Source organism: Akebia trifoliata, chromosome 11 (genome assembly GCF_017979445.1).
Source record: "Akebia trifoliata isolate Shusen 1 chromosome 11, ASM1797944v1, whole genome shotgun sequence".
NCBI lineage: Eukaryota > Viridiplantae > Streptophyta > Magnoliopsida > Ranunculales > Lardizabalaceae > Akebia > Akebia trifoliata.
Window position 1 is genome coordinate 35,945,536 of NC_141385.1, and position 14,099 is coordinate 35,959,634.

The 14,099-nt window shown below is 38.1% G+C and overlaps 2 protein-coding genes across 2 annotated transcripts in view; one reads left to right on the plus strand and one right to left on the minus strand.

The window, feature by feature from the left end:
• On the plus strand, window positions 1-3,567 carry LOC147391412 (ALG6, ALG8 glycosyltransferase family). Its single transcript, XM_086458224.1, is given in 5 exon segments — window positions 1-792; window positions 1,055-1,261; window positions 2,091-2,264; window positions 2,266-2,329; window positions 2,602-3,567. Coding segments are annotated over 5 exon segments (1,611 nt in total). The 5' UTR covers window positions 1-33; the 3' UTR covers window positions 3,009-3,567.
• A 1,899-nt stretch (window positions 3,568-5,466) lies between these two features.
• LOC147391413 (MraZ) overlaps window positions 5,467-14,099 on the minus strand; it is an 80,034-nt gene continuing 71,401 nt past the window's right edge. Inside the window, exons 20-23 of the mRNA XM_086458225.1 lie at window positions 10,308-10,526; window positions 9,982-10,222; window positions 7,887-7,972; window positions 5,467-5,965 (exon numbers count right to left, since the gene is read on the minus strand). Coding sequence (XP_086314351.1) covers window positions 5,803-5,965; window positions 7,887-7,972; window positions 9,982-10,222; window positions 10,308-10,526 — 709 coding nt within the window. The 3' untranslated portion in view covers window positions 5,467-5,802. The remainder of the gene's footprint in view (window positions 5,966-7,886; window positions 7,973-9,981; window positions 10,223-10,307; window positions 10,527-14,099) is intronic.

Sequence of the window (14,099 nt, forward strand, 5' to 3'; positions counted from 1 at the left end):
CGACCGCAGCAGAGCTTCTTTCATCTCTCCTCCATGGAAGAAGAAAACAACAAAACAAAGATAAAAAACCCTAACCCTAATTCTTTAACAGCCAAAGAATTCGCCTGGTTCGCTGGCATCGCTACCTGCATCAAAGTCCTCCTCATCCCCTCCTACCGAAGCACAGACTTCGAAGTCCATCGTCATTGGCTCGCTCTCACCTCCTCTCGTCCTCTCTCTCTATGGTACTTCGACGAGACCAGTCCATGGACACTCGATTACCCTCCTCTCTTCGCTTACTTCGAACGATTTCTCTCCATCTTTGCCCGCCTCATCGATCCCAAAATTGTAGATCTTCAACAGGGTTTGAATTACAGTGCCGATTCTGTGATTTACTTTCAAAGATTCAGTGTTTTCGTCTCTGATTTCTGTCTCTTCTACGGAGTTTATAGGTTGAGTAGAAATCTAGGGGTTTTGAAGCGTAGAATGATTTGGGTTTTGATCTTGTGGTCTCCAGCACTTATTATTGTGGATCACATGCATTTTCAGTACAATGGGTTTCTTCTAGGGTTTTTATTGATCTCACTTTCGTTTTTGGAGGAAGGGAAGGATTTGATGGGAGGTTTTGTTTTTGCAATGTTGTTGTGTTTCAAGCATTTGTTTGCAGTGGCGGCTCCTGTGTATTTTGTGTATTTGTTGCGGCATTACTGTAAAGGAGGATTTTTTAGGGGTTTTGGGAGGTTTTTGATGATGGGAGCGGCGGTTGGGGTGGTTTTTTTCACGGCGTTTGGGCCTTTTTTGTATTATGGGCAGGTATTCTATTTTGCTTCCTTGGTCTCTCTTGCGATTTTCTAATAATTTTCTTCTTGATGATATTGTTGAATATGTATATTTGTCTCTTTTACAGTTTATACTCATGCGAGTTAGGAGTTCTTTATTTTTTGAGTAATTTTCTTGTCATTGATACGAATTTGATAATTGAAAATTAAATATTTTGCATTCATATTTGATGTGCTCTACTATCCATCTTCGGTCATTTTTTATCATGCCTGATCATGTAAAGCTATTTTTGCAGATACAACAGGTGTTACGACGCATGTTTCCTTTCGGTAGAGGACTTTGCCATGCATATTGGGCTCCCAATTTTTGGGTATTTTATATAATTTTTGATAAAGGGCTCGCTTTCTTGCTTGGTAAACTGGGGTTCAACATCAAGGCACCGGCGGCTTCATTCACTGGTGGGTTAGTGGGGGACTCGTCTCCTTTTTCCGTGCTCCCTCAGGTAATCTTGATCCTATATTGTTACTTACATGAGAACATACATGATTGACCTTTGTCCTCAATGAATGATGTATCAATTGATGAAAAAAAGTCATTGCCACATTGGACATGTTGACACCAAATCACCAATCCAGCTGTTCAATTTACAAAAATCAAACTGACGGCAGGATATTTAATCATCCTAGATCCAGAACATCTATCATGAGGTTTGAACTTTGAAGTATGGATAGGTCTTATTTTGGGTTCTCTCTTTCCAAAAAGTGTACCATCTATTGAATATTCTCAGAGCAACTCCAACCGCTCTCTAAAACTCTAAATAGAGAAACCCTCTTAAATCACTGTTCACTTCTCCAAATATAGAGATCTTGAGAAATTTTAGAGGACCTCTTTAAATCACTATTCACCTTTTTTGTCCCCCTTTTTCTATAAATACCATTTTTAGCCTCCTCTTTTCATAGAACATGTTTTAGATACCATTTTTGTCTCCTCCACTTTTCAACTTTTACAAGTGAAAATAGTGTTTTAGAGAATGAATAGGGTTTTAGAGAAGAGGCTGGTGGGAGTTCTAATTGGTTTGGGGGTGAGCATATTATCTAAATTTGGAGAGGATGCCAATTTGGAGGAAAAGTTTAGAGACGTGGGTTGGAGTTTCTCTAATAGATGAATTGGTGGGTAACCTGTTCAGGGCAGGATTCATTGATTGTGATGGACTTTAGGTTAATTAGATATTTTCTAGCCAATAAAAAAATCAGATATTTTCTAACCTCAATACCAAAAATGTCATCCTCAAGAGCTAATCTTGCATATTTGAATTATAAATGGAATGGCAGGTCACTCCATTGGTAACCTTTGTGTTGGTCCTACTTGCAATATCTCCATGTCTCATTAAGGTGTGGAGAGAGCCTCGGCCAGGTTCAATCACGAGATGGGTGGCTTATGCTTACACCTGTGGTTTTCTCTTTGGATGGCATGTACACGAGAAAGCATCCCTTCACTTTGTGATCCCCTCTCTCGATTATTGCGATTAACAGCTTGGAGGATGCGAGGCACTATTTTGTGCTGTCGATAGGTAAACCTTTTTCCCAACCAGTTTTGATTCTTTAAAATTGTGCTGGGTTGCTTTAGGCAAATTCATAATTTTTTGATTGTTTTTACCTAAAGAAAAAAAACAAAAAAAAAATCAATTGTGTTTCATGCGTGCCTGTATGAAATACATGTGGGGTATATATATTTATCTGTAAACCTGTTTTTAATGAACACTGTTGTTTATACCATGTTGGAGTGATTGTTTGCTCTTGATAGATTAAGTTGTATTTCTTTCCTTTACTTTTTGTGATGCAGTGTCTTGCTATTCAATGTTCCCTCTTCTATTTGAAGCAAAAGAGTATCCAATAAAAGTGTTGCTGCTACTTCTTCACTCCCTTCTCATGTGGTCTGGTTTTACCTCACAATTCAGCAAAATTTCATCATCAGTAACAGTGGCACCAACACATAAAGGAGAGGACTTAAAGGGTTCTGGAGGCAAAACTGCTGTTGGTACCAAGGAAAGTGGGATGATTGTTGGATGGATTGGGATGTGTTATCTATTGGGTCTTTTAGTTCTTGAGATTTGGGGTCAGTTTTTACAACCTTACCTTCTCGGTGATAAGCTTCCTTTTCTGCCTCTTATGTTTGTCTCAGTATATTGTGCATTAGGAATCACTTACTCTTGGTTATGGCAATTAAGATGGCTTCTCAAATTCTCATAATTGACTACCGCTTTGACATTCAACCTCTCTCCTCTTGATTTTAGTTGAGCTACAACAACGGCATTCTAACGGTTTACAGTCGTATATGACTATATGATATATTATATAGGGAAATTAGGGGCAGAATAACCATTTTCAATTTTCAATATTGAAAATATTGAAACCTGGTGTGGTCATATTTCCTTGGTCTTTTTGGCCTGGTCAGTTGCATTCCAAGGTCAGTCAGGGATCTTTTTAAGTCTTGGTTGTATTGGGGTGTTCCTTTCAGAGCTTCCAAGCGTATTTTGTGGAGCCTTCTTCCATTTGCCATTTTGTTGGGTATTATGAAAGGTGAAAAAACAGACACACTTTTGAGGGGAATGAGCTCCAGTTGCAGATCCTCGTTTTATCAAATTCTGCGGTGGTTATTTTGTTTTTTTTGGGAAAGATTTTTAAAGAATTTAAGGGGATTTGTTTATGAGGATTTTGTTGTAAGGTGGGTCATGTAATTTGGAGGCAGACTAAAGGGGGCGTCCCTTTTTGTACTTTTTTTATTAGTTTTATCGTTCCTTGGGCAGTATCTCGACCCTTTTTTTTTTTTTTCTTTAACAATAAATTTTTAACTTATCAAATATATACAGAAACCAGGGGGAGGGTTGGCTGCAGAGTGTTCAAGGTATGTTAAGGTTTGACTGCAGAGTGTTCTTGGACTGATTGCACTCCAAAAAGTGATGCTACTAGCTCTAGTGTAGTGAGAGAGCCCTGGGTTTGGTCTTCCAAATCAGAGATTGTGGCGTATTAGAGGGTTGCCAATTCATGTGCAGTAGAAACTGAGGCACCCACCTTGTTGCTTGTGCCATCGAGCAGCGGATGTTAATTTTGGTTGTACTACCTCCTCTCACTGGTGGCAAGGGTGTAGCTTGAGTTCAGGTGAAGATTATATTGTTTGGGCGTAAGTCCCCAGGGGGATTCTTTTGGGAGCATTGCAAATCACTCTATCCAATGTCTTTGGTGCCAACAATAAGCTGGGTTCATCTTTGCTCCCATGTGTTTCACCTCTCATTTGGAGTCGTCAAACAAATAAGCTGCCAAGAAGGTTCCTGTTCATGAGATAATGTGGATGGCGTGGGATGGCAAGTAAAATGGCTGCTTGATTTCTGTTGCAAAAAAGGAAGATGGAGGGCAGAGGATAAGAAGAACATCGAGACAACAATTTGACTTGTCGGATGGAGTCAGAGAAACCAAGAAAAGAAATCCTGTCATAGGTGGGCGTAAGTTTTGCTTGGGAATGTTCCCCCTTTTATAGTTTATATAGGCCATTAGTTAATGATACCAATCCATGCCATTGGTCGAGCCCGTATGGTATTTTAGCATTAGTGTTACCCACTGCATTGTTCATGGGTTCCCGATCATTTTTGGGTCTGTTTCCAAGTGATAAAAATATATTTATTTATAATAAAATTAGTAATCTAATTATATATTAACCAAGAGGCATCTTGAAATAAATGTACTTCAAGTAAAATTAAAATATTAAGAGAATATAGTAATCTACCTTCTTTTAATATTTTTTTAAATTTTTTTAATTTTAACTACAAACAAATACTTCATGCCATAATTTTCTTCTCAAAAGTTCTATCTGCTTGAAGAATTCAATGGTGGTATCAAATTCTCAAATTGAGGAATTGCAAGGTATATTTTCTTTTTTTCCATTAAAAAAAGTCTTTAATCTTTATTGGTTATGGGTATCGGGTATTTGTACTTTCAATTCTTGTTCCAATAGTCTCATACCCGAAACGAGGTTTTATTTAGGTTCTGATTATAGGTATATGTTGAACTGAACCGACCCATGGACACCCCTAATTTGCATATATGGTATATTTATGGTCAGAAATAATATCTTCATATGAATTGGATCCATTAATTTCCAATTTTGCCCCTCTTGAAAGACATCAAAAGCAAGACGTGCGAAATGCAAAAATGGACCTTAGGATCTGATCTTTTCGCTGGGGATGTTACTTTTGCTCTCAAACCTAACCTCACCCAATCATCTGTTTAAGAATTATGTTCCGTCCATCTGTAAGAAAAAAATAAATAAATTTAATCTTAGATTCTTTAGTAATGAAATTGAAAATTGCCTCACAAACCTTTCTAGTACAAGAAAATACTTTTAATATTTATTACTAAAAAGTGATGATATCAATCAAGAACTGTTGTAAGATTGATAGAATAGCTATGAGTTGATACTGATCATTTGCTCATCCAGTCACCCTAAGCCCTGCTTGTTATGCCCTTCTAAAAGCTGCTCAAAAGCAAAAAAAATTTAACCATTCAGTCCTTGGTTGACTCTTTGGAAAGTAGTACAAATTTTTGCGGGTGCAAAATGCCGTCCATTTTACTGCATGTTTTCCCTCGAAACATTCCTGCAAAACATTGCAAAGTTTTGTAGCACAAAATGTTAAAAGTGGGATTAGCCTTATAATTGGATCCATTGGTAAGCTAAAGATCTCTTGTAGAAGACGATAAACATGATTACATATTCAATTGTAAATTTCTCAATCAAAATGTATCTCTAAAGCAATTGAAGCCCCTCCTTTTCCTCTACCTATCTTCTCTACATAAATTTCCTCTCTGTTTTGTGACGTGCTGCTGCTGCTGTTACAAACTGAACAAGAAGAAGAATCCACACAAATAAATATTTTTTTACAAATTTAAACATATTTACAGTGAGGTAGCAAGTAATCTTTCATTCCCTTCTGACGAGTAGCCATGCGTATAATTCTTCATTTGGAAGTCTTCTGATTCTTTTCTTTTGTCACTAAGAATCGGTCTCATGGTTAGCCCAGAAAGTTTTAGGATTTTGGCTGAATAGAGTAAGGTCTTGAATCTCTAGATTTGCTATGTGCCAGTCGACGAAGCGAGCTTGTATGGCCTTTACTAAAAGAAGAACAACAGGTAAAATCCACCATTTCTCATCATCCCTACACACAAATCCACAAGCATAAGACATCCACCTAAAAAATGGATGTGAGAGAGAGAGAGAGAGAGAGAGAGAGAGAGAGAGAGAGAGAGAGAGAGAGAGAGAGAATGGCCATAGGAATAGGTTCTTCAATATGAGCTCAATTTCAAAATTAGTGACTCAGACAGTTTCATCTTCTTGTTCTTTCATAAAGATCAGATCAGTTTCAGACAGGGTTGTATCCGAAAAATAAAATTAAAGAAGATCTGAAGACTAGATAGAAAAAAGTTGATCACTTGGAGACTAAATAGAAAAAAGTTGGATCACTTGGAGAGGAGGGGATTAACCTCCTTAATCAATGTTCAAGGGTAACTAGCCTCCTAAATTAAATATAATTAAAAAAAATAGATATAGGTTTAAAAATTATATATAACTTCAGTTGCTTGCAAGGAATCCATGTAACATAGCAATGGAACAAGTGTACTACCTTATTAGATGGGTCTCTATTCTCTATTCCTTGCAGTGTTGAGGTTAAATTGAATAAGATTTGTAGGGATTTCTTTTGGCATGAAAAAGAGGACAAAAGAAAATATCATATGGTGAGTTGGAGGAAGTTGTGCCTACCGAAAGCTAAAGGGGGTTTGGGAATCAGAAACATTGAGGTGATGAATTCTTCTCTTTTGTCTAAGTGTTTGTGGAGATTCAGTGACGAGGAAAGTAGTTTGTGGAAGGAAATCGTGGTGGACAAATTTGGGTTGAAGGAGTTGGAATGTGAGTCAAAAGAAGCTAATAGAGTATATGGGTGTGGGGTTTGGAAGAGCATCTTACGAAACTTACCTTCTTTCCGTAAGAAGGTGAGGTTTAAGGTGGGGAAGGGTAATAGAATTCGCTTTTGAAAAAATAGGTGGTGTGGAGATTACCTTTGCAAGAAGTTTTTCCAGATCTATATTTGGTGTCGAGCAAAACGGGGTTGACCATTGACTCATTCCTAGTAGGGGACGATTTGGAGAGAGCATGGGACTTTGGTTTTAGGAGGGACTTCCACGATTGGGAAATGAGAAGTGTGGAGCGTCTATTGGAGCTAGTTGATGTGGGAATTACACTTAGCGAACAAGAAGATCGTAGATTATGGGATGGTACTAGAGAAAGGGGCTTCACCGTGCAATCTATGTATATGGCTGAATTACCAATTTCGACTTCCATATTCCCCGCTTCTGTGATTTGGGGTACAAAGGTTCCCTACAAAATTTCAGTCTTTTGAATGGCAAGCATCCTTGGGTAGGTTAACCACTATGGATCAACTCATTAGAAGAGGTTTCCAAACACCAAATTGTTGCGTCTTGTGTATGGAAGATCTAGAAACGGCTGACCACATCCTTTTGCATTGTGAAATAGTGAATTGATTGTGGGCTCATTACCTTAGCCTTTTCGGTTAGGAAGGATGTCTACCTCATACAACCCAGAAGCTGTTTAATCTGTGGCTATTTTGAGGGTTTCTGTTTCGCCAATCAAAGTGGATCTTGTGGAGCCTATTGCCTTTTGCTGTTTGTTGGGGCCTATGGAAGGAAATGAATAAGAGGACTTTTGAAGGAAAGGAGTCATCGCTTGAGGAACTCAAGATTAATGTGTTGGGGTTACTTTTCTATTGGGGAAAGGCATCACAAGTGTTCAAGGACATTTTCTGAGGATTTTGTTGCTCGTTGGGATATAGTTTGTAATTAGGGAGATTAGCTGGATTTCATTTGGTTTTTGTTGTTTTCCTTCTTTTTTAAGCTTTGAATTTTTGGGACTTCTCGTCCCGTTCTAATGAAATTTGAATTTATATTAAAAAAAAAACCTTATTAGATGGTCATCCTAAGTGTGTGTTCTGCAGACAAATTTTTTTTTTTTTTATATTTTCAATTTCTATCAAAATGAAACTGTACAAATGTCAAATATTGTACCTTCTGAGGTTCCATGTATTGGCCTTTTCTGGTAAGTTAGGAGAAGTAAATCCATAATGCAAAAATCCACAAATGAAAGCCACAGCCTGCAAGATGCCAACAATGATATTACGAAACAAGAAATATAACCATTGATAAATGTTTGAAATAATATCGATGCGGAAGTTGAAAGTCCTGTATCACCATCCATATGCTTTGAGAGACCACAATAAAATTTTGTAGTGATGTTCTAGCCCAAGGGCTGAATAGTAACGTATAAACCGAGTTAAATATTTGAGACAATAACCCTCAAATCTGTACTATAATGTAATTAATGACAAAAATTAATAGTATTTAAGTAGTAAAATATCGATCAACACCATTTTAATTACTTTAAATGATACCATTATCATGAATTGATCTTACCTAGGGTCTCAAATCCTAAAGCTCGTTTAACCTATAGTTCCAGAACAACGATGTGAGTTACTTGTTTTCTATATGATTAGATCACTGGTTTTTCATTTTTACTAATTGATTATTGATTAAAGAGATCCACAAAGCAAGGAATAAGGCATCCCTCTAAAGAAACGTAAGAAGAGAAGAGTAGAGAAGATTATCCTAGTATACAAATAGTCCAACATACACCAATCTTTGTTGGTAAGGCAAACTAAAAGACCCATCCTCCAACCAATTGTCTAATATGATATTCACAAATTTCTAGTGATATAGGTCTTTTGCCCATTTTCATCTTCAGTATAGCCATACCAGCAGGACATAAGGTTTAAAATCTCGTCTTGAGCCAATGTTTTGACCATGAGAAAATTTGAGACTGCCTTGACCAAAAATTTCCGACAAAAACCGAAATATTCAATATTCAGGGTCAATGTTTCGTTCCCTCTGCTTAAATATTCTGAGATGGTACGGAAATTCAAACCATGCTGGGACAGGTAAATGCTTTAACTAGTTTTAAAAGCCTTCAAATTATATGACCCCTAAAAACAAAAAAGCCTAGATTGACCATTCCATTAAAAAAAAAAAAAAAAAAATCAAAGAATGATAAAGGAAATGTCCAACACACTTCAGATGTGGAAAGGCAGAAACTCTGGATATCTCGAGCAAGAGAGAATATAGTAACAAATGATTGGTAGATTTACCATGAAACTTTACGTAATTCAATGGTTGTTATACTATGTCAATCAGATGATAGATAGTTAATTATCAGGGTAAACACACACCACAAAGAAAACCAATTTGTAGAGAACCTTTGTGCCCCACAAGTCCCAAGATGGAAAATCGGGAGAGACATCCATAAGAGGAATTGATATGCCAATCAAAATATCACATAATAACATCTCATAGCTAAACTTGGAGTTTCAGAAATATTTGCGGGTGACCCATAAGAAAAATACTTATGAATCTTACAATCTAACGTAGAATTCCATCTAGATTTTAATCCTTCACCTTTCGATTTTATGATCTGATTCAATTCTAAGACATTGGTATCACTCTGCATAGCCGGTTACTATGTGCATCCTGTTAGCATTATGTTTTCTTATAATTCTGTAATTTTTTCCAATTACAGGAAAGAATCAAAACACTGCCTATATTTAACACATCAAAAAATAGGAAAATACATTTATAAAGTATACATGTATTTGAATCAAATAAAAGTTTTATTTTATAAAAATCACATGCATAAAACTTTGAGAAATTTCCCAAAACGTGATCAATTCCAGCGCACTGTTCATTTTATTTCCCAAAACATGAAGAGTGAGCTCGCAGATTTTTCAGAGTGACAATCTCGCTGGTTATAAAAGTGAATCTTGCAGGTTGGCTTCTTATTAGTGAGATCATCACATTACAAACCAGCGATATTGTCACTTCCAAAAAAAATATCAGCGATCTTGCTACTTTATATCAGCGAGATCGTCACTTTGGAAAACCTACGATTTCACTCTTCATGTTTTGGTAATTAAAATGAACAGTGAGCCGGAATCGGAATTTCGTCATATTCAGCCCACTTAATAGTAATTTACCCTAAAACTTTCTCATTGGAATTCCTGCTATATTCTGCAGTCTAAGAATAACAACACAACCAACTTTAGAAATAACTTACAATATTTGAAAGAGATGTAGCATTCCACAATGCATAAACACGAGCAAGTGAAGCTCTTCTAGGACCTTTACTGAAAAGAGCATTTAAACCAGCAGGGAATGGAGAAAGTAAGGATAGAGGAAGAATTAGCAAGAAAGCAAGAAAAGCTCCGAGTGAAATCCAGTAGAACTCAAGCAATGTAAGGAGGGTGATCGCAAGATCTCCCAAAAGCATGCCAGATATCAGGAGCTGCAATGGTATCCTGAAACATGTAAATTTGTATATATTAAATAATAACAGCTAAAATCTTCTTCCTCAGCTTATTATATAAAAACAACATGTAATACCCTCGGATTACCTTAATGCCAATTGGCCTTGTGTTGTGCAACAAAAGAGAAAATGGGAAGAGGAAATCCCTTTTATAATCCAAGGATTTAAGTGTAGCATCACTTATAACTCCTCCATTCATCCCTCCAGTCATCCTTTTGCGAGACAATGCATGGATGGTGTATGGCAGATTTTGTTGCAGCTGTTTACCACTCTTACGTGCTAGTGTGGTACTTTTCCTGGAACGTGTCAATAAAAGTTAACTATTGCTTTAAATCAGCAAAAAAGCAGCAGAGAATATGGAAGAGATGAAATAAAATGGTTTAATTACCTATGGGATTTGTACACAAACACAAAGTATTAGTTATTCTCACCTTCTGATTTTAAAAGACACATAACTAAATGAATATAAAAAAGATGGAGAGTCAATGGTGGAAACATGAATAAACTTTAGGGAAAAACTTAAGGTATGGAACAAGGAAATATTTAGGAATTTGATGATAAAAAAGAGGCTCTTGCCTACTAGATAAGTACCTTAGATGCCAAAGAATGCAATGGTGGGATTTCCAACATGGAAAGAACACAAAGAATAGAGACAAGTTAGCATCAGTGACTAGAATACTCAAAACAAGTTGGGCATGTGTAACATCTATGCTCTAGTTTGAGGGGGAATGTTGAAGGACTAAAGATAAAGAGGAAAAGGGTGGAAGTGGAATACCGTATTTGCTACTTATGAGTAACATGAAGCGTAATTATTTTCTATCCTTTCACTTCTTCAAGGGGAAATTTTATCATATATGCAATAAACAACATAAATCATTAAAAACAAAGAGTTGACTATGTATAGTAAATCTATGACCCCAAGCTCCAAAGAGTCGACTCAATTGTTCTCAGAGATAGTACGAGACTTTTGCTTTAAAATACATAGCCCTTCGGCCTTTTTCTCCTTAGTTCGTTTGTCCCTTTATCCATGTAAGAATATTTTTTTATAGCCCCTTGAAGAGACTCTATAACTCCCTTTGATTGAGGGGATATGTAACTCCCACTTGATAGAGGGGAGTTGTAACTCCCACTTGATAGAGGGCAGTTGTTGTTGACAACCATTTACTCCCAAAGACCTTCTGATGGGGAAAGCGCAACTATGAAAATAAGAGGGTCACGGATCCAACTGGGGACGATACGTGAGCATGTGACATCCGACATCTGAGGTGGATAACACAATACTCTACACTCCTTCTCACCCATAAGGGTGGAAAATCCTTCGAGGAAACTTGAATCTGTGACCTATACGAACCTAGTGCTCTGATTCCATGCTGACAACCATTTACCCCAAAAGACTGATCTTGTAGGGAAGGCGCAACTATGAATATAAGAGGGTCATAGGATCAATTGGGGCACAATACGTGAGCACGTGACACCTGACAACAGAGGTGGATAACATAACACTCAACAATTGTAACTCCCTCTTGGCCTCGAAATACACATCAAACTAACCTTAGGATTTGCATTAGACCAACAAAATATTCAACATTGCTACATGTTTAACATAGATTAAAGGTAAATTTTATATCCCGCAATAGCCCCCTCTCAGAGATGGAGATTGGTTTAGTTGAAATCTACTTGCTATTCGAAAATAGTAGTCTATTTGGTAGTTAATTCTATTATTTCTATGTAAGGGCATTTATGTCCATTCACTCTTTTATTATTATAAATATATGTCAAGCTCTAATTAGAGACTTGACAATTTATTTTCTATAATTCTTCTTGGTATCAGAGCCTTAAGAATCCATCGTCCCCCCCTCCTAGGGGTTTCCCCTTTGATTTCCTTGGACTTGAAGCCTCTCCTCTTCTCATTACCCTCTTCTCCTCTTTTTCCCTTCTCAACATCCTTGGATCTTAAGACCTAATAATTTAGGTACAGCCTCGTTAGAAAGTCTCCCCTTCAAAGGTCTTTTTTTTTTTTTTTCCTGATCCATGATCTCCTAATCGCATGTTGCGACAAGGACTATATCTTTGATCACATGCTGTGAGTTTCTGCGCTGTGTTCATACCCTACGATAGGGTTTTTTGCCTTTCAATAGGCTACTTAGGATTATTCCTAACCTGCGACAGCAATGGTGACTTGCGACAACAAGGGAAACTCACCTGGAGGTCTGTCCAAGCCTGCAGCAGCAACTATAGGGAGTTTTCTGCCTTGCGGCAGCAACCATAGGGAGTTTGCTGCCTTGTGACAGCAACTACAAGCAAACTGCTGCCTTGGGACAGCATTGCGACAGCCCTAAGGTCATTATTGACCCCCTACGACAGCAACTTTAGGTGTTTGCTGCCTTGCGACAGCCACAGAACCCTTGCAACAGCAGCTTTCTGTCTTCACTGCCCGGTTACAACACCTCAACAACACTAGAGTTACCGGACAGGCTTGCGGCAGTAGTGTTTGACTATGTGAAGCCCTCAACAGCACCTTGGGAAATAGTGTCATCTTGACGGAACAGTTGGGCCCTGTTTTGTGTGGTTTTTTATTTATTTATTTGCGGCAGCAAAGCTCGTATTTAGGTGATCTTCTTTGATTAAGATTGTACGAGATCTCCCTTCAATCCACAAGTACCTTTACTTCTTATTCATAGTAAGCCATGACATCTACTCAAGAGATAAATGACTCCCCCATTGCTCTTGGGGCAAATTCTTCTGCTCAATGGATTACCAGTGCGCTATTAGATGGTCGTAATTTTCAGTCCTGGTCTCGGTTTGTGCGACTTTATTTGGGTAGTAGAGGTAAATCCGACTGGTTATTGGGCACCACCCCCAAGCCACCCCTCACTGATCCCAAATTTGAACAATTGGAAATTGATAATTGTACCATTCTTGGATGGTTATTTAATTTCATGGAGCAGCGCATCTGTACCATGTTCATGTACCATGAGACTGTCTCTTCTTTGTGGTCAGCCTTTACTCAGACATATGCACATGCTGGGAATGACTCGAGGATTTATGAGCTTTATCGGAATATTTCCTAGGTTACCCAAGACACTCAGAGTGTGGCAGATTACTTTGGATTCTTTCAGTCCCATTGAGAGGAGCTCTCGTACTATAAGTCTATGGTTGAGTTGTCTTCAGAGGCAACTGGGTATGTCATTAAACAGATTGCTCAGCATCAGACATACCAGTTCCTCATAGGTTTACGTCCTGAGTTTGAGGGACTTCAGACACAGATCTATAACACCACTCATTTACCTTCTTTATTTGAGACATTTGCGACCATTAATAGTAATGAGCGTTATCGCCGTGCAGTTCATTCTCAGACTCAGGCCTCTAGCATTCTCTCTATCCCAACTACAAATCAAATGGCTCTTGCAGCCAATTCAGGTTTCTTTGACTCTCGTACTCAAGGACATGGGAGTTGAGGCTATGGAGGCCGTGGCCATGGTAAAGGGAGTCACTGTGGGAAGGTTGGACATGAGAAGGCCCGCTGCTTTCAGCTCTATCCCCACCCATTGAGATCTTTTATGGGACAACCTTCTTCTCGTGCTGCTGCTATGGAGTCTGCATCAGTTCCTCAAGCTTCCCTTGGCACTATTGATTTGGAACACCTCCAAACTCAAATTGCAGCCATTGTACGGGATCAGATCCAGGCTCACACTCCCTCATTCTCGACTATCGTGTCCATTATTACACCCCAAGGTATATCCTCTGCATTTCATGCTACTCAATTTGGCTCTGCTCCTTTGTCACGGGTAATTGATTTTAGCGCCTCTGATCACATGACTGGTGAGTTTAACCATTTTACATCCTCTATCTTCCCTACTACTCGTAGG